A 27,021-nucleotide genomic window follows, 5' to 3' on the forward strand; every position below is an offset into this window, starting at 1 on the left:
GTAGGCTGTTGCCATGGTTTCACTGGTAGTGCCAGGCCTGCTGCAATAGGGCCACACAAACGAGACAGCTAGCTACAGAACATATGTAACATTACCCATTTGCTCATAAATCAGATGACTTCTAGCTAAGGATGAGATATTTTGCCTATTTCTTTGAACTACAAATCAAATGTATTCCTGCTCAAAGTAAAATTCTAGAGAGAAATGCTTGTGAAATGCATCCACTGTGTTGCAGTGCATCACTACTCTCTACTAGTTTCACATGTTCTCTGTGTTCACATAGGTTTCCTCCCAAACCCTACAGTATAAACATGCATGTAGGTGAATTGACTACTCTAAAATGTCCATAGTTGTGAATGTGTGTGTGGGCGCCCTGGTGCCCTGAGACGCACTGGCATCCCAATCAGAGTGTTCTCTTGCTCATGCCACAGTGACCCTGAACAGGATCAAGCAGTTACCGAAGATAAAACAAAAAGATCTGTGTGTATTTTCATTATAAATATGTAGTGATGCCTTATGGCCTACTTAATATATTTGTCCACTTTTACATAATAAAGTATAAAGAGATATTATAAATGGGTGCTAAATTACTGATGGCATTTTGATTTCAATCTCCAGGATGCATACAACTTGATCCTCATAGAAGGAAGCTTAATTGGAGAGTTGATAATCTATTAAGCAGGCCTTCAAAGAGTGATGGCCCTGACTGGAAGGAGCCCAGTATCCCTTCCTAGTGCACACCTCACATATTTATTATAAGAGTGTGATAATTATAGAAAAAAAAAATCATAAATTTATGTGTCCCTTTGAAATTCATGAGGAAAAAATACAGTTTGCCTCACCTCATCTAATATAATTGTAAAGCCTCTCTGTGCCTCTCTGTGGATGGTATTTCTATATATTTTTTTCATATTAGTTTTTGTCTCTTGTGTTTTGTTGTGCTACTTTTTTTTTACTACCATTTAATGCGCCAATGCTCTGTTTGGTCCTGCCTATTTTGTTGACTGTTGCATATCTCTCTGTCTTAGGATTCCTGCTTTGCCTTCAATAAACTCTGAATCCTGCACCAGTTTAATTGCTTTGACTGTTACTTATTCAACTGTATACTTTAAAGCATTGCCAAAATTCTTCTACCATACATCAAGCAATATTTGCGTTTCTCTCATTTTATGTAGGTGTCACTTATGAATTTTGTGTTCCTGGCATCATGGACATTTGCTGTCCCATATGCAAGACTGCGGCCAATGGCCTCCACTGTGTCTTCTGTCTGGGCCTGTGTGATGGTTGTGTGTAAAATGATGTATCAGTTGAAAATCATCAAACCAGCAGAATTTTCTGTTAAGTGCACCACTGTGAGTTTCTTTAGTTGTTTTTGCTTTCTAAATAAATTGGCCTGCTCTTGGCTTACTTCAGAACATACCAGTACTAGAGTATAACAAATAATGTCAAATACTGCAAAAAGAAGGACTTCTACCTTTTTCATTCTGTGCATTTTACATGTCTTGATTTTCTATAATTAAACACACTGGCTGTTTCTTTTAAGGATTTGTTGATTTCTAATCAGAGCTGGTATGGTGGGAATGTGACACAGCTTTTGCAGAAGTCTGTTTTGTATATTGAACCTGTGGATCCATCTCTGTGGGTTGGCAGTCTGAGAAAATGTGGGGATGCCATTCTGCCTTGCCTACAGGTATGCTGCTCAGTATTAACATACAGTATTTTAAAACAAATATGTGGTAACATAAAGCACCACTATGAAGCAAAACACAACCACTTATTTATAGCCATGAACAAATCATAAATGGTTAAGCATTAAAAGGTAACTGTTGTCTCAGTTCAATGATGTAGTTGCTTATCAGGTCCTTTATAAGTAGTGAAATTTATGTATCTGGACCCTCACATATCTTACTTGAATACCCTTGCCTTAATGACTACATTTACATGCACATCAAAATTCCGATATTAATCAGAATTTGGAAATATTTAAATTATATTGAGTCATGTAAATGCCGCAATCTGATTGCCGATTCAGATTAAGGTAATATTCTGATTCCCCAAATTCTGATTCCAATATTCCCCCTGGAATATTCTTGTTTTGCTAGGAATTGTGGGTGCTAACAGCTTAACTGTAGGCTAGGTGTTTAAGAATGGCAACTCAGGCATATTTACAACAACCAGGTATACAGAAATATTCTGATGTCTGTAAGCATATAAATGTCGTATTCGGAATATGGCTGCAACCTGAATATAGACCTTAAACAGAATTCGATGTGCATTTAAATGTAGTCATTCATCATGTACTAGCTTTTACTACTTATTCCGAACACCAGCAAGTGAAATTTTATGACCTTATGTTATGCTGTTCTTATACTGTGTGAATGTGTCTGCAGAATCATTTATTAATACTGGGCCTCCTTGTGTTTGACGTGACTGTCCATCGGCACCAGCTTTACCACTGTCTCCATTTAAACTTAAAACCTGCTCCCAAAGGCACTATTTTCAACAATGTAACATGGCAACACTTGGATCATGGCATCCTGCCCTGCCTCAAATACTTCTGCAATTATTTTTTCTATAAGTTTGGTCTTGAGGTACAACAAATGTTTATGTGACCTTAGAATACATCTGAATACTTCTATAAGCATTGATGTTGAGGCAATGATTTTAATCTGTAACCCATACGTTTCTGTGTTAGATATCATTTGTAGTGGCAGTGAATGTGATTGGACAGCGGATGGATTTCTTTGCCCTTCTGCACTCTTTTGCGCTGATCACAGTTCTGGGACGTCGACGCAGGAAAGCTATTGGTGAAGTTTGGCCCAGATACTGCTGCTTTACTGCCAGCTTAATGGTGTTCCAATATTTGCTCTGTATCGGGGTGCCTCCTGCACTCTGTACTGGTACGTCACACAGTATTTATTAAGAAGCCACTTTTCTTTAACGCACACAACAGTGCAACTGCAGAGCAATGGTGTAAAATGTCAGGCTTATAAATAACTTAATTTTAGGGGTGAAATAGCACTAACAACCTCATGATATGATAAAAGTACAACTCAAAATCATGGTTTGTTGTATGTAATGATATTATTTGTTTAGAGAAATTGATTTTTTTTTTAATTGTTAAGCTTTTAGAAGTAACTTTCTGTAGTTAAATCAAACCATCAAAATGATAACTATTTTACATTTCCTCATCACAAGGAAATCATAAGGGTCATCCTTAGGAGACATTATGGGTAATCACTGAGTAATTGTGTTGTAATAAAGAAACATTCACCTTGAAATACAGTAAATGTAATATTCTGTAAAAATAGTTCTCTGCTCTCTACAACATGCTGACAATAATTTATACATTGTTCTGCAGATTATCCTTGGAGGAAAGGCTCAAAGGCTCTCAGCTCCAATCAGATAAAGTGGTTGTATTTGCCAGATTTTGCCATGCAGCCTAACCCCACTTTCATATTTTGTGAGTCTGTTCATGGACACAATGTATGAATGAATGTAGTTTTCTTACCATCTTCTTTATTATTATTATTATTATTATTATTATTATTATTATTATTATTATTATTATTATTGTATTTTTAAAAAAATATTTTATTATTATTATTCATAGCACTTTCACTCTGGTCATCTTTGTGTTTCTTTCCATTCTCTTTGTAGATGACTTCTTGCTGTTGATGGTAGCCTCTCTGCAGTGGCAGGTGTTTGAAGAAGAGAATAAGGCCTCTGTGAGACTTGTGGCAGGGGAAAATGTGGAGATCAGTAGAAACCTAGACCCTCGTTCTCTTAACCAATACACAACAGTTGGCAATTTTCTGCACTGCCGGTGTGTATATGTATGTCTGGCAAGGTGGATCCTAGTGGAACCTTGTTATATTGCTCCTATGCAGCTAATTACAGACATTCAAGTTTATTTTGTATCAAAGACAAATATATAGCCACATTGATATTACTAACTGTTTTGGTCCTGGTCCTTGGTGTTCCAGTGATATGTTTAAGATGCTCTTGTTAGTTTTTCATGATGACTCAGAAGTGCAGTACTCAAAGAAGAGGGAAAGTGTATTTAGCAGCGGGCAGTCTCTCCAGGATTTCGTGATTTTGCGATTGCAGAAATGAAGGCAAAATCAAGCAAAGTCTGCAATATTTGGAGGAGTTTGGCAATTTTTCAAAATTACCACAGATTTTCCACAGATTTGGGCCAAGACATATTATGTGATGCCATCATGTCAAGGTGCATTCAGTCAAAGCAGTCTTCAATTCATATGCCTCGAACATGAATAAAGCTAAACGGTCTAATTTACCAACAAACTGAAATCAGTGTGAAAGACCGTGCAAAACAATTTAGTGCAATTACAATTTCGACAATTCAAGTAGTTTTCCGCAAAAAAAGAGCACAGAAGACTTTGCATTTTGAAAAAATCTGCAGCAAAATCAGGCATTTTGGCTGCAAGAATCACAAAACAACGCCGTGAAATCCTATACGGACTGTTAAGTAGGAATCGATAGCAGTTGCCAAAATAGCTAAAACGATTTACTCACTGTTTCCTTCAAATTCTGTATAAACACAAGTTTTAACCAAGGAAAAACATTTTTCCTAGTCACATTTAAAACTGTGCTTTACTGTTTAAAATGGGTAAGGCATATAGGATCTGCTCCTGAGATCAATAGTTGATGATGATGGAGGTCAAGGGGTGTTATAATAAATTTAGTAATAAATGAGTAAAACACATAAATCAAATCTGGATGAAACTCAATTTGTAAGTGATAATCGTGCATGAGCTGGAAAATAGGCACTAAAGATTTGCTATATGTTTGGTTGAAGATCTGTTGTCACTACAGCTGGTCATGTCATTTTTTAACAAACCAAAAGGTGTATTATTTTGATGTATGTCTATACTGATGTGTGTGTTTTTAGGTCATATCTTGACATGGCAAAGGTCTTTGTATTCAGTTACTTCTTCTGGTTGGTTTTATGTCTGGTTTTCATCACTGGCACCACACGTATCAACATATTCTGCCTGGGCTATCTGGTGGCCTGCTTCTATTTCATGCTTTTTGGAGACACAGTGCTGCTGCAGCCTGTACACTACATACTCAGACTGTGGGACTGCCTTATTGCCTACACCTGTGTGGTGATTTGCCTGAAGAACTTTATCTCTGTAAGTATGCATGCAAGTAATAATTAAATTCAACCATCAAAGCAAGAAAAAGGGATGCTTTCTAACCACTGACGAAACACAGAAAACAGTCTGTTGAAAAGGTGTTGAAAAGTGCTAAGAGTATTTTCAAGTGCTTATATCACTATTTATATTATGTGCACATAATTACATAAAGCAATTACAGACAAAATTGAAAGTTGATAAGTTGGTAGATTTAGTTAGATAAATTTCACCTACATACAGTTAATTCAATAGTATTTAATAATCTTTAATCTATAATAAATCTAATTAGTCTTTGTGTTTAACATCATTTGGTTTGAGTTGACGCCCTAGTATGCATTCTGTAGTCATTGTTTCCTTGCTTTTGTTGTCCACCCTGTTAATTCACTCTTATCGTGTGTGTGTGTGTGTGTGTGTGTGTGTGTGTGTGTGTGTGTGCATGCGTGCGTGTGCATGCATCTAGCTGGGATCCTGTGGTTATCTGGACAGTCTTTTAAAGAAAGCCTGTTGGCTCATTCAGGCATTCAGCATGTTCTGTACTATCAAAGGCTATGATGTGCGTAAGTAAACATTAGCCTTGTCTTGGCCTGCAAGTGTTTAATAAAGATAAATATGCAGCTAATAATAAACACATAAAGTTGTGTGTGTTTTTATAGTATAGTATATTTATATGTAGTGGATGTAGCAAAACGTAAGCGCGTAGTACACTTATGTACTGTGTATAATGTGTATAAATCAGTCAGGTGTTATCAGCATTTTTGTTCAATTAAAACGGTGCCTTAAATCAGCATACCATTAGTTATTTGGTTCTTTGAGAATTCTCAGGCCTCCCTTGCCCTTTCAGATCTCATTACTTATTACATGTTCAAGTAATGTATGCACCAGTCTTGCAATTTTTGCATTGGCTTTCTTAGTTTATGTAAAGTAGCACAGCTACTTTATGACATATATACCTTTTTATGACACAGCTGATTGAATAGGTATTTTTTTAAATTATCCTAAAAACATTTTTATTTAAAGGCTTGTACTGTAAATTCCTTGAAGAATTTGAAATATAAAAAAATTCCATAAAATGCCAATTTCAAAGGTTTGACCAAAGTTAAGACCAAATACATGCTGTATGTATATGTAAATGTGAATGTACATATGAAGATGTATGTTTCTAAACATTCTGTGTTTGTGCATGTAGCTAAACCTAGTGATGACTGTGAGCTGCCAGTGGGAGAAGCTGGTATTGTGTGGGATGCAGTTTGTTTTACTGTGCTTCTGGCTCAAAGGAGAATATTTCTCAGTTACTACTTCTTGTATGTTGTATCTGACCTTAAAGCCTGTAAGATCCTTGCCTCCAGGTAAGAAACTAACTGACATTACCTTCTGAACCTTTATGGAAACATATAAAGATAATAATATTTATTCTGTATATTTTACTTGTAAAAGGCACATCATGTATAGTAGTTCAGTTAATATGCTGATTGTATGATTGACGTTAAATTGATTGCTGATTGCATATATAATGTATTTTGCAAATTTAATGCAAATGTAAGATAATGCAAATAATTTAGGACTGTTCCATAAAATAATCTGCTGTCTTCATATGTTCAAGGGGTGCAGAACTATTTGAAGCCAAGGTAAAGAAACGTGTGGCAGCTAGACTGGAGCTGGAGAAGAAATCTGTGGAACTACTGAAAAAACAGTATGTGTGTGTGTGTGTGTGTGTGTGTGTGTGTGTGTGTGTGTGTGTGTGTGTGTGGGTGGGTGGGTGGGTGTATGGGTGGGTGTGTGTGCATGTGTGTGTGCGTATGCGTGTGCATGTGCATGTGTGCTGTTGTATTACTTCAAACCAAAGGAAAACAGTCCTGTGCGATTTCTTTACAACCCAGTTTTATGGATGTTACAAACAATATTTGTTAACTTCAGCATAAATAGGCTGCTTTGACCACCTACACTATATGGCTAAAAGTATGTGGAGTCTTACCTCCATATGTGGGCCTTCCCCAAACATTTGCCAAAAAGTTGGAGACACATACTTTTCTATAATGTCTTTGTATGCTGTAGCATTCAGATTTCCTTTCACTGTAACAAAGGGGCCCAAACCTTTTCCAGCATGACAATACCCCCTTTGCAAAAGGGTTGGTTTGGAAGCACTCAAGTGGCCTGCACAGAGCCCTGACCTCAACCCCACTGAATACCTTTGTGATGAATTGGAATGCCAATTGCATGCCAGGCCTCCTTCCCCAAAATCAGCGCCCAAACTCATCAAAGCTCTTGTGGTGGAATGGGCAAATCCCCACAGCAACATTACAAAATCTATTGGAAAGCCTTCCCAGAAAAGTGGAGGCTGACATGACAGCTGGGGTTGGAGTTTTACTTACAGTTATTCTACTGTGTGCTACAGTTGTGTGTCTGGTCTTTTTTCTTTCTAGGATGGAGAAGATCAAGTTAAAACAAAAGGGTCAACCAGAACAGGCTGCCATAACACTGGACACAAAAGGGCCTGGACAAAAAAGTGATGCAGAGCAAAAAGGTAATCAAATTCATGTGTCTGGACTATACTAACTAACTGTATTATGCACTAACAATTTGAAATTGTTTGGACATTTCCCTGTCTAGTAACTTGGACTTTTTCATGTGATTGTTTCCTTGCTGGGTACAAATAGTCATCATGACTGTGGCCCCATGTAGGTTGCCTATAATAGGTCCTAGCTATGTCATGTTCATCCTCTTTCCCTTTCTTGTCTTGTTGAAGAGATGAGGGAGTGAATTCAAAAATGCTAAATTTATATAGACTTTTTCTATTTTTCCACTTTCTCAACCTCTTGAATTGAGCTCTTTGTTCTACTAGTCCCTGGTGGATTTGGATGACAGACATGATCACTGCCCAAATCCTTTTGGATTTTTAATGAACACTTACAGAGTCTTGCTACAATATAACTGCAGCATAATACTGATAGCAAAAAGGCAATACTGCTGACTACTCACTAATGTCCTCTGAAATTGTTAAAACTGCCTGTAGTGAAGCAAAAAAGGAGACAGAGTGGCTGAACCCTCTAAGAAAAAAAGGTACGTCCTTTGCTGTTGTATTACAGTAGGAAGATAAACAGGAAGAATGCTTGGTTGTTCAGCACCTATAAGGAAACAGCAGAAGTTGGAAGCGCTTAGTACAGTACTGACATGTTCTAATTTGTTGCTTCTAATCCCTTGGAGAGTACTGCAGCACACTATGAGAGCATTTTGAAAATCAGAACATAATGCAGTAGTGCAACTCAAATGTGCTACAGGGTGGAATTCAGGCTGTCTTAGCAAAACTAAAGCTGGATCCTCCTCTTGACACAACAAAACATTTGTGATGCTCAGCCCAAAACGGGTTACTCGGATATTCCTCAACGTGCCAGTTTCATTAAAGAGATTTTATGTGTTTAGGATACATGCTGGCTGCAGTAGCAAAAGCAAAAACATTATGGTTGAGATCTATGCCACTGGTAGAGACTCTAGTGGCCACTAGTGGTAGTTTAAACAAGTAATTTTAGAACTTCAGAAAATCACCCAACAAGTGCCTGGCCTATTTGGGAACTTTAAGTAAAACCTTCTCCTTCTGGTTAAGAAGATTTCAAGCTTCATCAGAAATTCTAAGAAGTACTTAAAATATAAATTGATTTGATTTGTATAACACTTTTCTTGGTCACTACATATATTCCAAAAATGAAGCAATGAACAGGTGTCTTCAAACTTTTGACATAGTGTGCTAGTGTGGATCATGGTGGGGTTTTGCATGAACCATGAACACAAGGAGGTTGTTCCATTAATTTGTTTGAGACCAGACAGACAACTTGCTGCAGAGTGTAATTCATAGAAAGGGCAGAGATGGATGTTTTGGTAGTATTGGCCAAAATAATATTAAAAAATAGCCAAATCTATTATTTTCCACTAATGCAGCTGTTATGGATGACATCAGACAGACAATGCAAACAGTGTTGTTGATACCCGAATTTGGTCAAATAGAACATGGTAAGGTTATTGACAAGTCCTGCATACACCTTAACTGACAGACTGGACCTGCTGTCCCAGATGCAGTGGCCAGAGAATGAACATGACAAAGCATGGGCGTTTTATAGTCTACAGTACATCCTATGGTCAGATGTATGTGTACATCAATATGTAGGCCTTCCCCAAACTGCTGCCACAAAGTTTGAAGTGCACAATTCTATAGGATCACTTTGTATGCTGTAGCATTGCAATTTCTCTTCAATGGAACTATGGGGTCCAAACATATTCCAACATGACATGCACAAAGTGAGGTCCATGAAGACGTTTGGTGTGGAAGAACTTGAGTGGCCTGCACAGAGTCTTTAACGTTAACCCCACTGAATACCTTTGTGTTGGATGAATTTGAATGCTGACTGTGCCCAGGCTTCCTCATTTGACACCACTGCCTGACCTCAATAATGTGGGTGAACTGGCAAATCCTCACAAACACATTTCAGAAGAGTGGGGGTTATTGTATAAGCAAAAGGGGACTAAATCTGGAATTGAATGTTTAACAGGCATAAATTGTATAGGTGTAATGGTCAGGTGTCCACAAACTTGGCCATATAGTGTATGTGGTGTCACTGTCACATGACAGCATGCAGGAAAACTTCACTAGTATGAAAGGAACCCCTTCAGGCAATCATCTGTTATTCATAGAAACATGGTAACGTGCATGACCTTCCATTTTCTAGAGGAAAGTGATCAGATGGAATGGTGGAAACCATGGACTTCTCGCCCCTCTGGTGAGTAGACATTTTTGTTGTCTCAGAAACCTTTTGTCATATCAGCGCTTTTTAGGTATTAATTCATTAATTAGGACCCTACATGTTGTGCATACACAATCAGTGAAAAGTTCTTTTTCTGCTCATAATTTCAACTATTTTAAAATAATTAAAATAGTATTATCACTATGAAATGGCACAAATGGAATCATGCGGTGACCAAGAAAAGTCTTAAACAAATAAAATCTGATATTTTAAATTCTTAACAGTAATCCTGATGAAGCCATGCATATGCGTAACATTTAAGACAACTTCATGAGGGAACCACACTGTTCATAAAGTTCTCAAATAGAAGTACTTGGGGAAATTATTTAATTTTCAGTAAAAATGACTTGCTTTAAGTAAAAAATATATATATATAATTAAATATATTTTGATTAAAAAAATAAATGTATACATGGGCAGTAATGTCACCATTTACACAGTAGTGTATATATTTAACTTCACTTATCTAACTCTCAAAAAATAAGTAAATAAAATAAAACCTGCACTTACACCTGCTCTTACACCTCTACTCTGTGCACTTTGCTCCTCTACTACTCTAGAATTAAAAATCTTGTATGGTAGTACTATTTGTATTGTTCTCTGCTTGATGTATCGCTTTGCTGGGGAAATTAGGAAATTCATTTGTAAATCACTTTGGATAAAAGCGTCTGCTAAATGAATAAAATGTAAACTATATATAGATTAATGTAATGTAAAGAATAATGTAAATTGAAAATTTAATTAAATCTTTATATGAAATATTTCATCTGCAGAAATGACATGTGCAGAACAAAACCAGCAGATAGAGGCAAATTCTGCATTTACAAGTATACAGTACTGTATACTACGATATTGTATACTAATATTGAAGTAGATGAACAATTATATGGTAAAACTCCTTTATATTTTTCTTTGTCTCTTGATGAAAGCAAAGCTCATTATACTGTACCTTCTCATACAGTTCATGGATACATGAAAAAAGGACACAATGCTATGTAAGAGAGAAAAGTTTTGTTTTGTTTTTTTTTTTTAAATTAGTGCTACAATCTTTAACATGAGCTAGATTCATAAGCTAGAGAGAGGCAAACAAGCAGCTTAATCATGTTTTGATGACTACATTTGCAAACAACGATGTAACTGTACCAGCATGTTTTGGGAGGAGGGAAGAACCAGGAGGAAACTCATGTGGGAATTGGAAGAACATGCAAAACTCTGCACAGACAGTAACCCGAGTTCAGGGTCAAATTGGGGACCCTGGAGCTGTGAGGCAGCAATGCTACCTGCTGCAACACTGTGTGGCATTAATTTTGCTTATGGTGGATATATAAAGCATATAACTGTTATAACTATAGGTGGCAGGTTAGAAGTTCCTGATATGTGATCAAAATGTAATCTATTTTTTCAAGGCTCAGATAATTCATATTCCCTCTAAATCTACATTTAAATATAGAAAGTATTTCAAGGATATAATAAATGCGTGTGTTTTATTATTTAGTCTGGGACTCCTGTGGGTATCGCCTCTTTGAAAGTGACAGTGAGGAAGAGGAGGGAGAAGTGGATACCAAGACAGAGGAAGAATCTGTGCCAAAAAAGAAATCTGCTCTTCAGGTTAGAAATATCAAGATAAAACAGAAGTAGAAATGCCACACACAAATGTGTTTTACTCAGAGATTTCCCTTGCTTTGCCTTCACAGTTGGCTTATGAGGCTTGGGTAACAGGGTCCAAGGCTGCTCTCAAGTCCCATAAGAGGGACGAGGTACAATTGAAGAGAGAAGAGGAAAGAGCGAAGAGGGAACAGTGCAAAGAACAGGGTAACAGTCTCAGAAACACACAATTGTCACATAAATTTATCTTTGCATTATGCATTATTGTGTTTTACCTAGCTGGTATTAAGTGCCAGTAGTATGCGCCAACCCAAACCCTAAAAACTGTGAAAATGCATTGTGGATATGTGCAGGCACAGAAAGCTTTGAGTCCAGTGGAGATGATTTGGAAGACTCATGTCCTGAGCCAGAGGAAGGAGAGAAAGGTATCACTGGCTTCTGGTTATCAAGGAATTACACTGTGAATTCATGCAATGCAAATGAAATTAAACATTGTATTAATGCAAAACAATGCCTTTATGCAACTTATGCAGATTTTGTACCATTTGCATGTTTTCCTTATGCTACATCATAATTCAATCAGTGTCATTTAAAGAACATGGAGGAATTTGAGAAATTTGAAATTAAAATATATATGAAAGCAATAAAGAATTAATTGCTATTATAATGTCTGGAGACATATACCTGATTCTTTCAAAAGGTATATTCTCTCATTTTTGTCTTGCAGCTAAAATATCAGAGCGGATTATTGACTGTCTAAAGTTTAGCTTGGTCTTCTTCTGGTCCCTTATTGATGATATAACAGCGGGTTTGAACTCATTCTGTAAGGACAATCTGGACATCTCAAAGGTGCTGTGCTTGGAAAGGGCACTGCTGAACCAACAACAGAACAAGGTACATGATTAGCACAATACAGTATGTTAATCTAAAATAAAAAAACAATTGCGCTTTTATTTATTAATCTTTTGCTTGAAGGGGACATGGACAGCTTTTGTACACTCTGTTAAATAGTAATCTAATAGCACTATACTCATTCATTCCCCCCCCCCCCCCATCTGTGTTTAGGGTAGAGATGTGTCCCATGAAAGTATTCATGAATTTTACCAGAACTGTCTGTCAAGACAGGGCACACAAACACTGTTGGATGAGGAGATAATTACACATACCAATTCACCACCACCACTGCCTATCAGTCTTCATGGCTATGGCCAACTAAGGAGTGCCAACTCTAAACTCTCCTGGAACAGCAGTCTATCCAGGTGACTATGTCCTGAAAAATCAATAATTAATTAACTTGCATTACATTACCTGCTTCTTACATGCCCATTAGTGATATAACCAAATATGAATACATTACTCAAGATGAGAGATTGAACAGATAAACAAATACATATGTAGATATGAATAGAATTTGTGTGCATAGGGACTGGTATCTTGCAGGATGAAACAAAAATTATTGCACAAGTGTGGTGTTTTCACTTTCATGTAGACCTTGACAGGCTTAGGTATGAAGCTCACGGGCAGGAATGCTTGGATTCTGCAAAATTCTCACCCCAATTGTAACTCTAAAACCACATACAAGACTTAAAACAAGCCCAAATTGTATGGGGATTGGACAATGGAGATGCATTCTTCTTTTTCTCAGTTTTGGCATGGTAAACAAGTTAACAGTGGTGCACACACATTTCTGATTTATTCTGATTCTAAAATTGTTAAAAGAAAGAAAATCTTCCTGGGAAAAATCATACATCATTGAAATTATTATTATATATTATAAACATCATTATAATGAAATGGCAATTAAAGGACACCATTTTGACAAACAGCAGCACTGTCCCAGCTATTTAGTAGATAAACTTTCTGATCTTTCTGGAATGTAACAAACCCCAAAACTAAAGTAAATTGTATAAAATGTTATTAGATGGATGATAACTTTAAACAACAGTTCCCAGATTTGAGAAAGACATCATTGCTTTGAAACATAGTTAGCTCGCTTACTCAGTCACATTATATAGAAAATAGAAAGAAGGACGGGCATAATATAGCTAATAATCACTAATTTGTAAATCTTTTCTATGCCTGTTTTGTTCTTTCTGTTTTTCTGGGGGGGGGGGCCTTTAGCTGTCAGACTGATGAGACCATGCTAATGTCACGTCAGCCAACTCTCAACGATGACATTGATGATGCCCCCTGTTTAGCATCACCCAAAACTGAGCAGTTTCATTCTCAAGTATCCACTGAAGAGCGACGTCGGAAACTTTTCAAATCAGCCAACATAGACATGGTCTCATTTGACCAAGGGAGCCTTCTGCTGGAGTAGGATTTGCCATTGATGCTATCACAAATCTTTTGAGTTTGTATATAATTCACCGTTTAATAGATTTTGTCACTTATTAGTCTTATTAGTCTTTTTTCACCCCCTTTTTTTCCCCTCTGAAGCCATGAAGAATCAGCTGCTATAAGGATAGTGGATAAAGAAGCAGAAGAGAAAATGAATAGTGAATGGGAGGATGGAGAAGAAGATGAGAAAGGAAAATGGGAGGAAAAGCAAGAAGATGAGCAGTTTGAAATGACACATGAATTGCTTAAGTCAGCATCACTGGACTCAGTGGTCATGGAGGTGATGAGTGAGAGTATTTCAGAACCTCGGCCACTTACTCAGGAGACCAGAGCCCTCACTGCCAGTGAACTGCTGCTTAACAAGTGAGATACACATTATCTGATACACACACATAAATCAATATATTTATATTAATTTTATATATCCTTATCATCAACAGTAATGGCAAAACAAAAGTCAAGCTATTATTAGAGATAAACTGAATGTTATAGATGCCTGCTCTGACATGCACACATGCTAGCACCTTAAATACAGTGGTGCTTAAATGTTTGTGAACCCTTTAGAATTGTCTATATATCTGCATAAATATGACCTAAAACATCATTAGATTTTCACATATGTCCTAAAAGACCAAAAAAAATTAAAGAAATGAGATAAAAACATTATACAGGTTAATTTTTTTATTAAGGAAAATGATCCAATATTACATATCTGTGAGTGGTAAAAATATGTGAACCTCTAGGATTAGCAGTTTAATTTGAAGGTGCAATCAGAGTCTGGTGTTTTCAATCAATGGGGTGAATGATCAAGATCAGGTGTGAGTGAGTGCCCTGTTTTATTTAAAGAACAGGGATCTATCAAAGTCTGGTTTTCACAACACGTTTGTGGAAGTGTATCATTGCATGAACAATGGAGATTTCTGAGGACCTTAGAAGAAGAGTTGTTGATGCTCATCAGACTGGAAAAGGTTATAAAATCCTCTCTAAAGAGTTTGGACTCCACCAATCCACAGTCAGAGAGGACTGTGTACAAATGGAGGAAATTTAAAACCCTTGTTACCCTCCCCAAAGGAGCCAGGGTGTCATGATTCCCCCGTGAAGCAGCGTGCTCTAAGCGCGAATGCGCGAGCACCTGCTTTTCCGTTGTTGACCGTAATGACATCTGGACACCTGTGTTTTGTTTATGTTTCTGTCATGTCTCCTCCCTGTTCTGTCATTGCCTTGGATTTCACGTGGGTCTGTATTGCTCTCAGCTGCTAGCAGTTTAGACGCTGATTATGTCCGCATATATACCGCACGCCTCCCAGCACACAAGGCGGAATATTATCTTAGAGTTAGTTTAAGTTCGTATCGTAGTCATAGTCACGGTCCATGTTTAGAATTAGTTTAATTCATATAGTAGTCATAGTCACGTTCCATGTTTAAAGTTAGTTTGCGCTGGATTATTTGCTTCCAGTCCCTCGTCATAGTTCATTTCTCGTTTTGTTTATCGACCCTGTTTTCCGTGACCACGACCTAGATTCCTGCCTTGCCCCGTGTATACCTGTTTGCCAATCGCCTGACCTCTTGCATGTTTGTGGATTACGTTTTGGATCACATTTTGGATTTGTCTGCCTGTCTCTCTTTCAAATAAACAACTGTTCATCCAGTACTTGCATCCGTCCTATCTCTGCTCCGTCACGATTCGTGACAGAATCTTCCGCCAAAACATGGATGCAGCAGGAGAACGGAGGAGACGCAGAACCCGGAAGTCGATGCCAACCGTCCCCGCTATGGACTCAGTCCACTTCCCACAATGGACATTTATGGAGCTTCCTGATCCATTTGACGGATTTTTCGGTGCCCCAGAATATTTCCTGGTAGATTGTCAATTCTATTTCTCCAGCCTGTCAGTCCCTAAGCCAGAGGAGAAGCACTGGCTCCGATTCATGTGGTCCCGGTTCTTTGGACCGGCCCGTCAATGGGTGCAGCTCAAACTGGATAAGCACTGTAGGAACCTGGACAGTGTAGAACAGTTTGTGGGGGAATTCATGATGCGATTCGGGAGTCCGGAGGCGAAGGACGAGCTAGAACAACTTCTCAGGGGGGTAAGTCTGGCAGGCGAACCTGCCCTGCCGTTTACCCACTACTACAGGCAACTTCATGCAGAGCTCAACTCTGAAATCCAAGTCAAGTCTCAAGTCCCTAAGGTCCAAGTCCAAGTCAAGCCTCCAGGCTCTGAAGCCCAAGTCAAGCCTCCAGGCTCTGAAGCCCAAGTCAAGCCTCCAGGCTCTGAAGCCCAAGTCAAGTCTCAAGTCCCTGACATCCAAGTCAAGTCTCCAGTCCCTGAGATCCAAGTCAAGTCTCCAGTCCCTGAGATCCAAGTCAAGTCTCCAGTCCCTGAGATCCAAGTCAAGTCTCCAGTCCCTGACGTCCGAGCCAAGCCTCCAGTCCCTGACGTCCGAGCCAAGCCTCCAGTCCCTGACGTCCGAGCCAAGCCTCCCGTCCCTGAGGTCCGAGCCAAGCCTCCCGTCCCTGAGGTCCGAGCCAAGCCTCCCGTCCCTGAGGTCCGAGCCAAGTCTCACGTCCCTGAGCTCACGTCCAAGCCTGCTGATCCAGTTGACCAAGCTCTGCTAATATCTCAGCCTAATGACCAAATGCTGCTCACGCCCAAGTCTACCGACCCGGTCACCCAAGTTCAGCCCACGCTCAAGAATACTGACACGCACAGCCAAGTTCTGCTCACGCCCCAGTCTGCTGACACGCACAGCCAAGTTCGGCTCACGCCCCAGTCTGCTGACACGCACAGCCAAGTTCTGCTCGCGCCACAGTCTGCTGACACGCACAGCCAAGTTCTGCTCGCGCCCCAGTCTGCTGACACGCACAGCCAAGCTCCGCCCGCGCCACAGTCTGCTGACACGGCCAGCCAAGCTCCGCCCATGCCCAAGGTTCACCTGGTGACCTCAGAGCCTCAGCCTCCCTGTTCAGCTGTGGACGTCGCTCGGCCTCCCTGTTCAGCTGTGGTCGTCGCTCAGCCCCCCTGTTCAGCCGAGGACTTCGCTCAGTCTGCCTGCCCTGCTGTGGTCGTCGCTCTGCCTTCATGCTCCGCCGAGGACTTCGCTCAGCCTGCCTGCCCGGCTGTGGATGTCGCTCTGCCTTCATGCTCCGCCGAGGACGTCACTCTGCCTTCATGCTCCACCGAGGATGTCGCTCAGCCCGCCTGCCCTGCTGTGGTCGTCGCTCAGCCTCCCTGTTCAGCTGAGGTCGTCGCTCAGCCTTCCTGTTCAGCTGAGGTCGTCGCTCAGCCTTCCGGCTCCATGGCAAACGTTGTTCCCCCCTACTGCTTCGAGGAGACCCACGCTCCTCTCCCTGGCCGCACGGAGACCCACGCTCCTCTCCCTGGCCTTACAGGGGACTTCGCTCTGCCTTCCAGTTCAGCTGGGGTCGTCGCTCTGCCTTCATGCTCCGCCGAGGACTTCGCTCAGCCTGCCTGCCCGGCTGTGGATGTCGCTCTGCCTTCATGCTCCGCCGAGGACTTCGCTCAGTCTGCCTGCCCTGCTGTGGTCGTCGCTCTGCCTTCATGCTCCGCCGAGGACTTCGCTCAGCCTGCCTGCCCAGCTGTGGATGTCGCTCTGCCTCCATGCTCCGCTGAGGACGTCACTCTGCCTTCATGCTCCGCCGAGGACGTCGCTCTGCCTTCATGCTCCGCCGAGGACGTCGCTCTGCCTTCATGCTCCGCCAAGGACTTCGCTCAGCCCGCCTGCCCTGCTGTGGTCGTCGCTCTGCCTTCATGCTCCGCCAAGGACTTTGCTCAGCCTGCCTGCCCGGCTGTGGACGTCGCTCCGCTTCCCTGCCCCAAGAACACCGTGCAGTTTCCTGGCTCTGCCTGGGACATTCAGTCCAGGGGGCCGGGTCCGCCAATTCAATGGGATGACTCATGGCACTCCGGGAGGAGTGCCTTTGGGGGGGGGTTCTGTCATGATTCCCCTGTGAAGCAGCGTGCTCTAAGCGTGAATGCGCGAGCACCTGCTTTTCCGTTGTTGACCGTAATGACATCTGGACACGTGTGTTTTGTTTATGTTTCTGTCATGTCTCCTCCCTGTTCTGTCATTGGCTGGGATTTGACGTGGGTCTGTATTGCTCTCAGCTGCTAGCAGTTTAGATTATGTCCGCATATATACCGCGCGCCTCCCAGCACACAAGGCGGAATATTATCTTAGAGTTAGTTTAAGTTCGTATCGTAGTCATAGTCACGGTCCATGTTTAGAATTAGTTTAATTCATATAGTAGTCATAGTCACGTTCCATGTTTAAAGTTAGTTCGCGCTGGATTATCCGCTTCCAGTCCCTCGTCATAGTTCGTTTCTCGTTTTGTTTATCGACCCTGTTTTCCGTGACCACGACCTAGATTCCTGCCTTGCCCCGTGTATAGCTGTTTGCCAATCGCCTGACCTCTTGCATGTTTGTGGATTACGTTTTGGATCACGTTTTGGATTTGTCTGCCTGTCTCTCTTTCAAATAAACAACTGTTCATCCAGCACTTGCATCCGTCCTATCTCTGCTCTGTCACGATTCGTGACACAGGGTAACTTCTAAGCAACTAAAGGCCTCTGTCACAATGGTTTATGGTAATGTTCATGAGACCACCAACAGGAGAACACTGAACAACAATGGTGTGCATGGCAGGGTTGCAAGGAGAAAGCCACTGGTCTCCAAAAATAACATTGGTGACCATCTGAAGTTTGCTCAAGATCATGTAGACAAGCCAGAATGTTGCTGGAAATTTTTTTTGTGGATAGATGAGACCAAAATAGAATTTTTGGTTTCAGTAAGAAGGTTTATGTTTGCAGAACACTTCATTCCAGCATAAGAACCTTATCCCATCTGTGAAATGTGCTGGTGGTAGTCTCATGATTTGGGCCTGTTTTGCTACATCTGGGCCAGGACAGTTTCACATCTTTGTTCATCATAGATGGAACAATGAATTCTGAATTATACCAGCGAATTCTACAGGAAAGTGTCAGGACCTCTGTCCATGAACCGAATCTCAAGAGAAAGTGGGACATGCAGCAAGACAACAACCCTAAGTACACAAGTCATTCTACCAAAGAATGGTTACAGAAGAATAAAGTTAATGTTTCGGAATGGCCAAGTCAAAGTCCTATCTTAGTCCAATAGAAATGCTGTGGAAAGACGTGATCTCAAAATCTCCCTTTCAAAGGGAACAAGATTTTGCATGAGCTATACGCTGTGGGAAGCTCCCTTGCATGTGACCGGTATCTGAAGCTTGTGTAACATCATGCCTATTTATAGGCCTGCCGTGATCAGATGAGATGGCAATTAAGCGTGCTGCATGATATTAAAAACAGCACCTGTGAACCGCACCATCAGCCTTATTATCTTCAGCGAGACTGCATGTCGGTCGTTTTTTGTAACGCTCGCAAAAAGACTCTTCATTTTCTCTCTATCTTTTCAAAAAAGAAAAAGAAATCTCTTTACGTTTCTGTCCCTTTAAAAAAAAGGAGAGAGGAAAAAGAGGAAAAACAGAGAGAATTCAGGAAGTGTGTTACACTTTGCTCCCGTTTCATCACGGGGGAACGGACACACTTTCTGTATGAATTGTCTAGTGGTGGAGCACGCCAGGGCTGCCCTCGAGAGGTCTTTGTTAACAACTTACAATTAGGCAGCTCCGCTCGCGACTCGCTCTCTTATTGGCCGAGTGGAGTTCGGTTTCAGAGCCTCACGGATCTGGGCCAGCCGCTGCTGAGGCAGCCAGCCGGTTCGGGTCTTGGGGATCTCGTATGGATCTGGAAGAGGAGCCGGAGTCTTCCGGGTCCGACTCTCTGCCGGATTTTGGAGCTCGCATCGCAACTCCTCCATCTGCTATGGAAAGCCAAAAAAAATAAAATAAACAAATAAATAAATAAAAATTTCCTCTCTGACTCTGAGGAGCCAGAAGAGTGTGCTAAAATTTGAGAGCAGCTCTCAAGCACATAAAGAGCTGCTTGAAGTGATTACTAAGTCTGAATGAGCCTTTTTTTCTCCCCAGTGAAAATAAATCTCCCTCACACTGCAGAAAACTCCCCTTTTTTCCAGAAGTGAATGACAAAATATCATGCTTCTGGGGAAAACCTTACATAAGCCGTATTTATAACACCGTAATGTCTGATTATTCGACCATCATGGGGAATGAACATCACAGCAATTTGGCTATGCTGAAGGTGGAGGAGACGCTTGCAAGTTACCTCTCTCCATCGGCGGCAGGTAATTTAGGGGGCCGTCTTTGCAATCCAAGCCATTTTAGGCCACCGCGGCATTGGTGGGCAAGCCCTAGGTGGTAGTGGGGCTTGCATGTGGGTCATTTTATGCAATGGCAGCATTGCAGGCCTACAAGACAGGCCTGCTGAGTGAGCTTGACATATGGCGGCATTCAGCCAGTTCCTTCCCTATTGTGTCAATTTCACCAGCACTAGTGCGAGGGAGGCACAGAAGGCAAGTGTGGCGGCCCGCCTTCCCCTGCAGACAGCCAGGGGAACTGGATGGCCACAGTCGCAGTCTGCTACTAGGCCTGATCTGAGAATGGTCATAAAGGCCAAGAAGACAAAGGAGGAGTGGTCCTGAGGGGCCATGGAGGGACATGTCAGGGGACATGAGGTTGTTAGGGCAGTTAGCCCCCAGTACTACTGTAGAGCCTCCCCTGGCAAAGGCTGTCACAAGTTTTCAGTGTTCTCTGGTCAGCGAGCTGTCACAGGGCAACGAAAATCTGATGCTTTCCCTCCAGTTGAATGCGGAAAAAGTTAACTTCACTAAAAGGCCATCTGGCCACGTGAAAACAACTGCCAAATGTGTCTCCATGGGTTCTATCTACCGTAGAAAAGGGTTACTGTGTCCAGTTCAGAGCTTGACCCCCCTGGTTCAGAGGTGTGTTTACGACAGTAGTCAGCCCAGAGCAGAGCCTGACGTTAGCGCAGGAAGTAAGATCCCTCTTGGACAAAGTACCACAGAACATGTTCCCCGTTCCCTGAGGGAGGGAGGTTTTTACAGCCATTATTTCCTGGTCCGCAAAAAAGATGGGAGTATGCAACCAATTTTAGATCTGCGTCATCTGAACTGTACTCTTCATACATACAGGTTCAAGATGCTGATGCTCAAACTTATCATTCCACAGATTCAGTTTGAGGACTGGTTTGTGACGATAGTTGCGATTGGAGGCAACACATACGAATATTGGGTTCTTCCCTTCAGGCTAGCTTTATCCCCTTGCACCTTCACAAAGTGCATGTATGTCATTCTGGCTCCATTGTGACTACAGGCCATCCGTGTACTAAACTAGCTGGACAACTGGTTAATTCTAGCACAATCCAGAGAACTGGCGATTCAACATCGAGATGTTGTTCTTGCCCACATGAAGAGTTTGGGGCTCAGGTTGAACCTCAAGAAAAGTATGCTTTCTCCAGTGCAGAGGACAACTTTTCTAGAGGTTATAAAGATTCTACTATGATGAGGGCGTTTCTGTTCCCAACATGCGTAGGGTCAATCCTATCAACATTGAGCAAGATAAAGCTGGCATCCCCTCCAGTCTCTACGAGAGACTGTTGGGGCTTATGACAGCAGCAGCCAACATCATACCATTGGGCCTATTGCACAGGAGACCATTTCAGTGGTGGCTGAAAGTCTGGGTTTTGTCTGAGGATTAAACCTCTGAGAATAATCAGTGTCACGCGGCGATGCCTACGTGCTCTGGGAATTTGGAGGCGTCCCCGGTTTCTAGCCTTGGGTCACACTCTAGTGGTGTCTCCTTATCGCAAGACGGTAATTACAGACACCTCCCTCATGGGCTGGGACATGGTTGTAGACGGCTGTCCAGCTCACGGTCTCTGGAGCAGCCCGCATCTGGAGTGGATTATAAATCGCCTTGAAATGCGGGCTGTGTTTCTAGCACTGAAATTCTTTCTTCCTCAATTGAGAGGTCACCATGTGTTAGTTGTGACAGACAACACAGCAGTGGTCTCACATATCAACCAACAGGGAGGATTATTTTCGTGCCCCCTGTTCAGGCAGAGGGAAAGTTTTTGTCAGTGAGTGCAATGTACATTCTGGGCAACTGGAATGTAGGGACAGACATCCTGTTGAGGCAGGGGCTGAGGTCCAGGGATTGGAGGCTCCATCCACAAGTGGTGGAGTCCATATGGCAGAGGTTCGGCCAAGCGGAAGTGGATGTGTTTGCCTCTGAGGAGACACCACATTGTCCGCTGTGGTTTGCCCTCACTCCTCCCGTACCATTGGGGCTGGACGTCATGGTGCACATGTGGCCGAGGTCACATCTGTACGTTCCTCCCGTGATCGCTCTGCTCATACAAGTTCTGGCGAAAGTTCACCAAAACTGTCTACATCTGCTGCTAGTAGCACCTTATTGGCCAGCTCAAATATGGTTCTCAGAGATAATATCCCTGCTGGATGGCACTCCTTGGGAGATTCCCATCAACAGGGATTTACTGTCTCAAACCAGAGGGCTGATCACCCTCGGCTGGAACTATGGAAATTGTGGGTCTGGCCCCTGAGGGGCATCAGCTCATAGATTCTGGTCTCACAACTGAGGTTTTAGAGACCATGTTGAACGCTAGAGCACCATCCACCAGGACATTGTATGTGCTCAAGTGGTGACTTTTTGTCTCGTGGTGTGAGGAATATCAGCTAGACCCAGTGAACTACGCAATAGCTACAGTCCTGGAGTTCTTACAAGGACGTTTCTCAGCAGGGTTGGCTCCTTCTACATCAGGGTCTACATGGCCGCCATTTTGGCCAGCCACACCCTATTGATGGAGCCTCTGTGGTGCAACATCCTCTAACTTATACAACTATAACTGGTATCAGGCGGCTGAGGCCCATCTGCAGATCATGCATACCTTCCTGGGACCTTTCTGTGTTCCTGGAAGGTCTGTCAGGTGCCCCATTTGAGCCTTTAGAGTCAACCTCAGAGAAGCTTCTGACTCTAAAGGTAGCTCTTCTGCTGGCCCTGGCATCTCTTAAGCGAGTAGGTGATCTACAAGCTCTCTTTGTTGCTCCTTCCTGCCTTGACTTTGCCCCTGGATTAGCCAAGGCCTTCCTGTGTCCTAGGCCGGATTATATACCTAGAGTGCCTAGGTGTGCTGCCCAGCCAGTAGTGTTGCATGCTTTCTACCCTCCTCTGTTCCTCACACCGGAACAAGAGAAAGTGCACCTACTGTGTCCAGTAATTGCTCTCTGTACTTACGTCCACCGCTCCAGCCGGTGGCATAAGTCAGAGCAGCTGATGTTCGGCTTTGGCAGCGACAGTAGAGGTGATGCTATGTCAAAGCAGCGCATCTCTACTTGGATAGTGGAAGCAATCTCTATCACTTATGAGGCATGCAGTCTCGCTACGCCTTTGGGCATATGCCTCTATGGGTGTCGCCTCCTCAAAGCCTTTGTCCAAAGGGGTACCCTTACAGGATGTGTGTGCTGCAGCGGGGTGGTCTACGCCACACATTTTCATTCGATATTACAGCCTGGATATATATTCCACCCCAGGCTCAAGTAACTGCAGTGACCCTTGGGCTCGGATCTTTTTATACAGGCAATACCCTCAGTATGATGGAGTGGGTATTGTCGTTCCCACAGCGTATAGGTCACACAACGTTGAATTACCTTTGAAAGGGAATGTCTGGGTTACACGTGTAACCCTGTTCCCTGAGAAGGGAACGAGATGTTGTGTAACTTTGTCATACTGGGGCATGCCTGTGAATTGCGTCTTTACTTCAGATAATAGAGGCTGATGGCACAGTTCACAGGTGCTGTTTTTATATCACGCGACGCGCTTAATTGCCACGTCACCTGATCATTTCTGGCCTATAAATAGGCATGATGTTACACAAGCTTCAGATACTGGTCACGCACGAGGGTGCTTCCCTCAGCATATAGCTCATGGAACGTCTCGTTCTCAGGGAACAGGGTTGCATGCACAACCCAGACATTTTTATGAGGAAACCCACCAACATCCCAGAGCTGTAGCTGTTCTGTACTGAGAATTGGGCTAACATTCCTCCAAGCCGATGTGCAGGACTGATCAACAGTAACCGGAAACATTTAGTTGCAGTTATTCCTGCACAAGTGGATCATACCAGATACTGAAAGCAAAGGTACACATACTTTTGCCACTCACAGATATGTAATATTGCATCATTTTCCTCAATAAATAAATGACCGAGTATAATATTTTTGTCCCATTTGTTAAATTGGTTCTCTTTGTCTATTTTCAGGACTGAAAATCTGATATTGCAGCTATATAGAAAATTCTAAAGACTTCACAAACTCTCAACCACCACTTTATTACTTACTGACATTCATGCATGAGTGTCTTGGTGTTGATTTTTCAGATTGTTGAAAAACATGCAGATTCAGTGGTTGTTCTTTGCTATCTAGTTAGATTTCTCTAGCTGGGTCTAGTAGTTGGTGTTAGAAAAGATGCACTGGTGTTAGAAAATATTCCAATTCAAAGAAACAAAATCTTTGTTTCTTTTAAGAATGAATGCGAAAAAAATATGTAGACAGTTAAATGTATGTAGCTAGACTAGTATAGTGTAGCTTGTATGAGAAAACTAATCAACCTAACTTCACTGGCCAATCAGGGCTGGCAGATTTTGTAGGCTATGGTTATGCTTTTTCTCATGCAAACTATGACGCAAAAAAACATGCACACAACTTTCTCTCTTGACAACAGACTAATATTGGTTCACAAAATTAAAGTTGTGATATTTAATTCTGAAAGTAATCAAGAATTCATATCAATTCATATCATTTAAGGAAAATCTGTCAGACCAAAATGTTGGCACGAACATAGTGTAACAACAAATATTGTCACATCTGTTGCTTAGTTGTATTTTTACAGTGTATCAAAAAGCAATTCATGATAACATACCCCAACCCTAAAAGTATGTTCCAGATCCCAGAAATTGATGAGTCGGATAAGTTCTTCCACTCATTACCACGGCTCCTGCAGCTCATCTTTGCCCTCTATAACACCATGGTCTCCCAGTCAGAGATGCTCTGCTACTTCGTCATCATTCTAAACCACATGGTGTCCGCCTCGCTGCTCACGCTCTTCCTCCCCATCCTCATATTCCTCTGGGCTATGCTCTCTGTTCCTCGGCCCACTAAGCGATTCTGGATGACTGCCATCATCTACACTGAGGTCAGAGAAAATATATGATGTTCCCTGAAACTGTGTTTTATATAGATTTGTTGAATGACCCTCAGCTATTGCCTTTTAAAATACTATTCTTCATAATTTGCCTTCATATATCACAAATCAGTGCAGTCACTTGACTTGTGCTTGATTTAGTTTGGGTTCACTTCATATAGAAATATGGCCTTTATATGCATTAGTACACACAGATCTGGAACTCATTTATTATTATTTATTTATTTATTTATTTATTTATTTATTTATTTTAAAGTAGTGAAAAAAGGAAGGACTTTGTGTGTGAATACAACTGCTTTACTTAATGATAAATTGTGTAATATTTAATTATTTTCCTACAAGTCTCTCTCTCTCTTTCTCTCTCTCTCTCTCTCTTATCTTTTTCTTGTAAATATGTACTGTTAACAATGTTATTGTCTTTTCTGAGCCTTCAATATAATGCCAAAAAAAGTTATTTATTTGTTGTCAGACCATCAGAGCAGACTTTCAGTCTTACTGACTTGCTGTTTTAAAGCACTACAATAATTAACACAAGAAGTGTACTGCAAAGGGCACCGCAGCTGTGCAGAGGGGGTGCTATTTCTGCTTCTGGTTTAAAATGAGCATAAAATGTAGACCAGCAATCAATCAATAAACTCAGAAAAGAAGGGATGCAAACAGAGCCACTACCACCTAATTATTTTCTTATCCATGAATCAACAAATCCTGCCTCCTGTGCTAAGATTGGCTAGTAGCTTTTACTGTCAAAGAGTTTGCACATTGAAGAATTGAGGATTGTGCTAACTCAGTAGCTCAATGAGTTAAACATAAAATGAAATGTCCTTTTACTTCTGTAATTCATTCTGGATAAGGGTGCCTGCCAAATGCAACAAATATAAATGTAAGACTTGAGGAGCTATACAGTGGGGAATTATGAATATTAATATGTGAGTGGGAAAACAAAACATGTCTCTGCTCCCCACTAGTTTTACTACTAGCCAGTCATAGTGCAGGATTTTCAGTATGTTACAGTAGTTTCAGTCACCTATATCCAGGTTGACAATACTATGTCACATCATTATATGGACAAGAAGTCCTAGAGGACTCCTACCCTGAAGAGTTACATGTTTTACCTGCTAAACTAATTATGTAGCTCTCTATAAGTAGGATCAGGTGTTTTTAATATGAAAAATTTGAAATTATGCAGAGCAGTGAATTGTCGATGCCCTTATGTAGTGTCTTATATCCTGTACCCTTAGATCATTGGTCACCAACCCTGTTCTTGGATATCTAGCACCCTGAAGACTTTAGCTCCAACCATATTTGTGCCCAACTGACCATCTAATTATTGCCTTAAAAACTTCTTGATCACCTAAAACAGGTGTGTTAGATTTTGATTGGAGATGAAACCTACAGGAAGGTAGATCTCAAGGAAGAGGGTTGGTGACCACTGCCTTAGAATGTGTGTTGAAAAAGCTGTGCCATCTATGATAGTCTGACAAAGTACGCCTAGTCTTATTGTTTTCTATTGTTCTAAAGCATTTTTGGGATTAGTTTGTATGAGCTGAGCCAACAGTCTCTATGGCTTGTTCTGTAGCAGTGTTAAACCCTCTCGATGTCTCTTCATTTCTTTCTCTCAGCTTACAGTGGTAGTGAAGTACTTCTTCCAGTTCGGTTTCTTTCCTTGGACTACCTCTGCATATCGCGGCATTAATGCTGAGCGGCCATTTGCTCTGCCAAACATCATAGGAGTGGAAAAGAAAGATGGATATGTTCTGTTCGATCTTATTCAGCTACTTGCTCTTTTCTTCCATCGTTCCATCCTCAAGGTGGTGCAGGAAATGTACATATTGCTCACATACAAATTAGTGTCTAGATGACACAACTAAAATATTGTTGTTTTTTTTTTAGCTAATTATTTATCACTTATGCACAGGAATAGACATACC

At 41.5% G+C, this 27,021-nt stretch overlaps 1 protein-coding gene across 1 annotated transcript in view; it reads left to right on the forward strand.

The window, feature by feature from the left end:
• The window catches only part of si:dkey-11f4.7 (piezo-type mechanosensitive ion channel component 2), an 82,095-nt gene that overhangs the window by 31,130 nt on the left and 23,944 nt on the right, over nucleotides 1-27,021 (forward strand). Inside the window, exons 19-39 of the mRNA XM_053624742.1 lie at nucleotides 1,176-1,352; nucleotides 1,544-1,690; nucleotides 2,391-2,591; nucleotides 2,696-2,900; nucleotides 3,362-3,463; nucleotides 3,661-3,826; nucleotides 4,916-5,159; nucleotides 5,623-5,719; nucleotides 6,349-6,508; nucleotides 6,763-6,852; nucleotides 7,583-7,683; nucleotides 9,878-9,928; nucleotides 11,448-11,560; nucleotides 11,647-11,764; nucleotides 11,911-11,982; nucleotides 12,285-12,451; nucleotides 12,623-12,816; nucleotides 13,679-13,873; nucleotides 13,997-14,260; nucleotides 24,826-25,084; nucleotides 26,713-26,901. Coding sequence (XP_053480717.1) covers nucleotides 1,176-1,352; nucleotides 1,544-1,690; nucleotides 2,391-2,591; nucleotides 2,696-2,900; nucleotides 3,362-3,463; nucleotides 3,661-3,826; nucleotides 4,916-5,159; nucleotides 5,623-5,719; nucleotides 6,349-6,508; nucleotides 6,763-6,852; nucleotides 7,583-7,683; nucleotides 9,878-9,928; nucleotides 11,448-11,560; nucleotides 11,647-11,764; nucleotides 11,911-11,982; nucleotides 12,285-12,451; nucleotides 12,623-12,816; nucleotides 13,679-13,873; nucleotides 13,997-14,260; nucleotides 24,826-25,084; nucleotides 26,713-26,901 — 3,312 coding nt within the window. The remainder of the gene's footprint in view (nucleotides 1-1,175; nucleotides 1,353-1,543; nucleotides 1,691-2,390; nucleotides 2,592-2,695; nucleotides 2,901-3,361; nucleotides 3,464-3,660; nucleotides 3,827-4,915; nucleotides 5,160-5,622; nucleotides 5,720-6,348; nucleotides 6,509-6,762; nucleotides 6,853-7,582; nucleotides 7,684-9,877; nucleotides 9,929-11,447; nucleotides 11,561-11,646; nucleotides 11,765-11,910; nucleotides 11,983-12,284; nucleotides 12,452-12,622; nucleotides 12,817-13,678; nucleotides 13,874-13,996; nucleotides 14,261-24,825; nucleotides 25,085-26,712; nucleotides 26,902-27,021) is intronic.

This window comes from Ictalurus furcatus, chromosome 5 (assembly GCF_023375685.1).
Source record: "Ictalurus furcatus strain D&B chromosome 5, Billie_1.0, whole genome shotgun sequence".
NCBI classification, from domain to species: domain Eukaryota; kingdom Metazoa; phylum Chordata; class Actinopteri; order Siluriformes; family Ictaluridae; genus Ictalurus; species Ictalurus furcatus.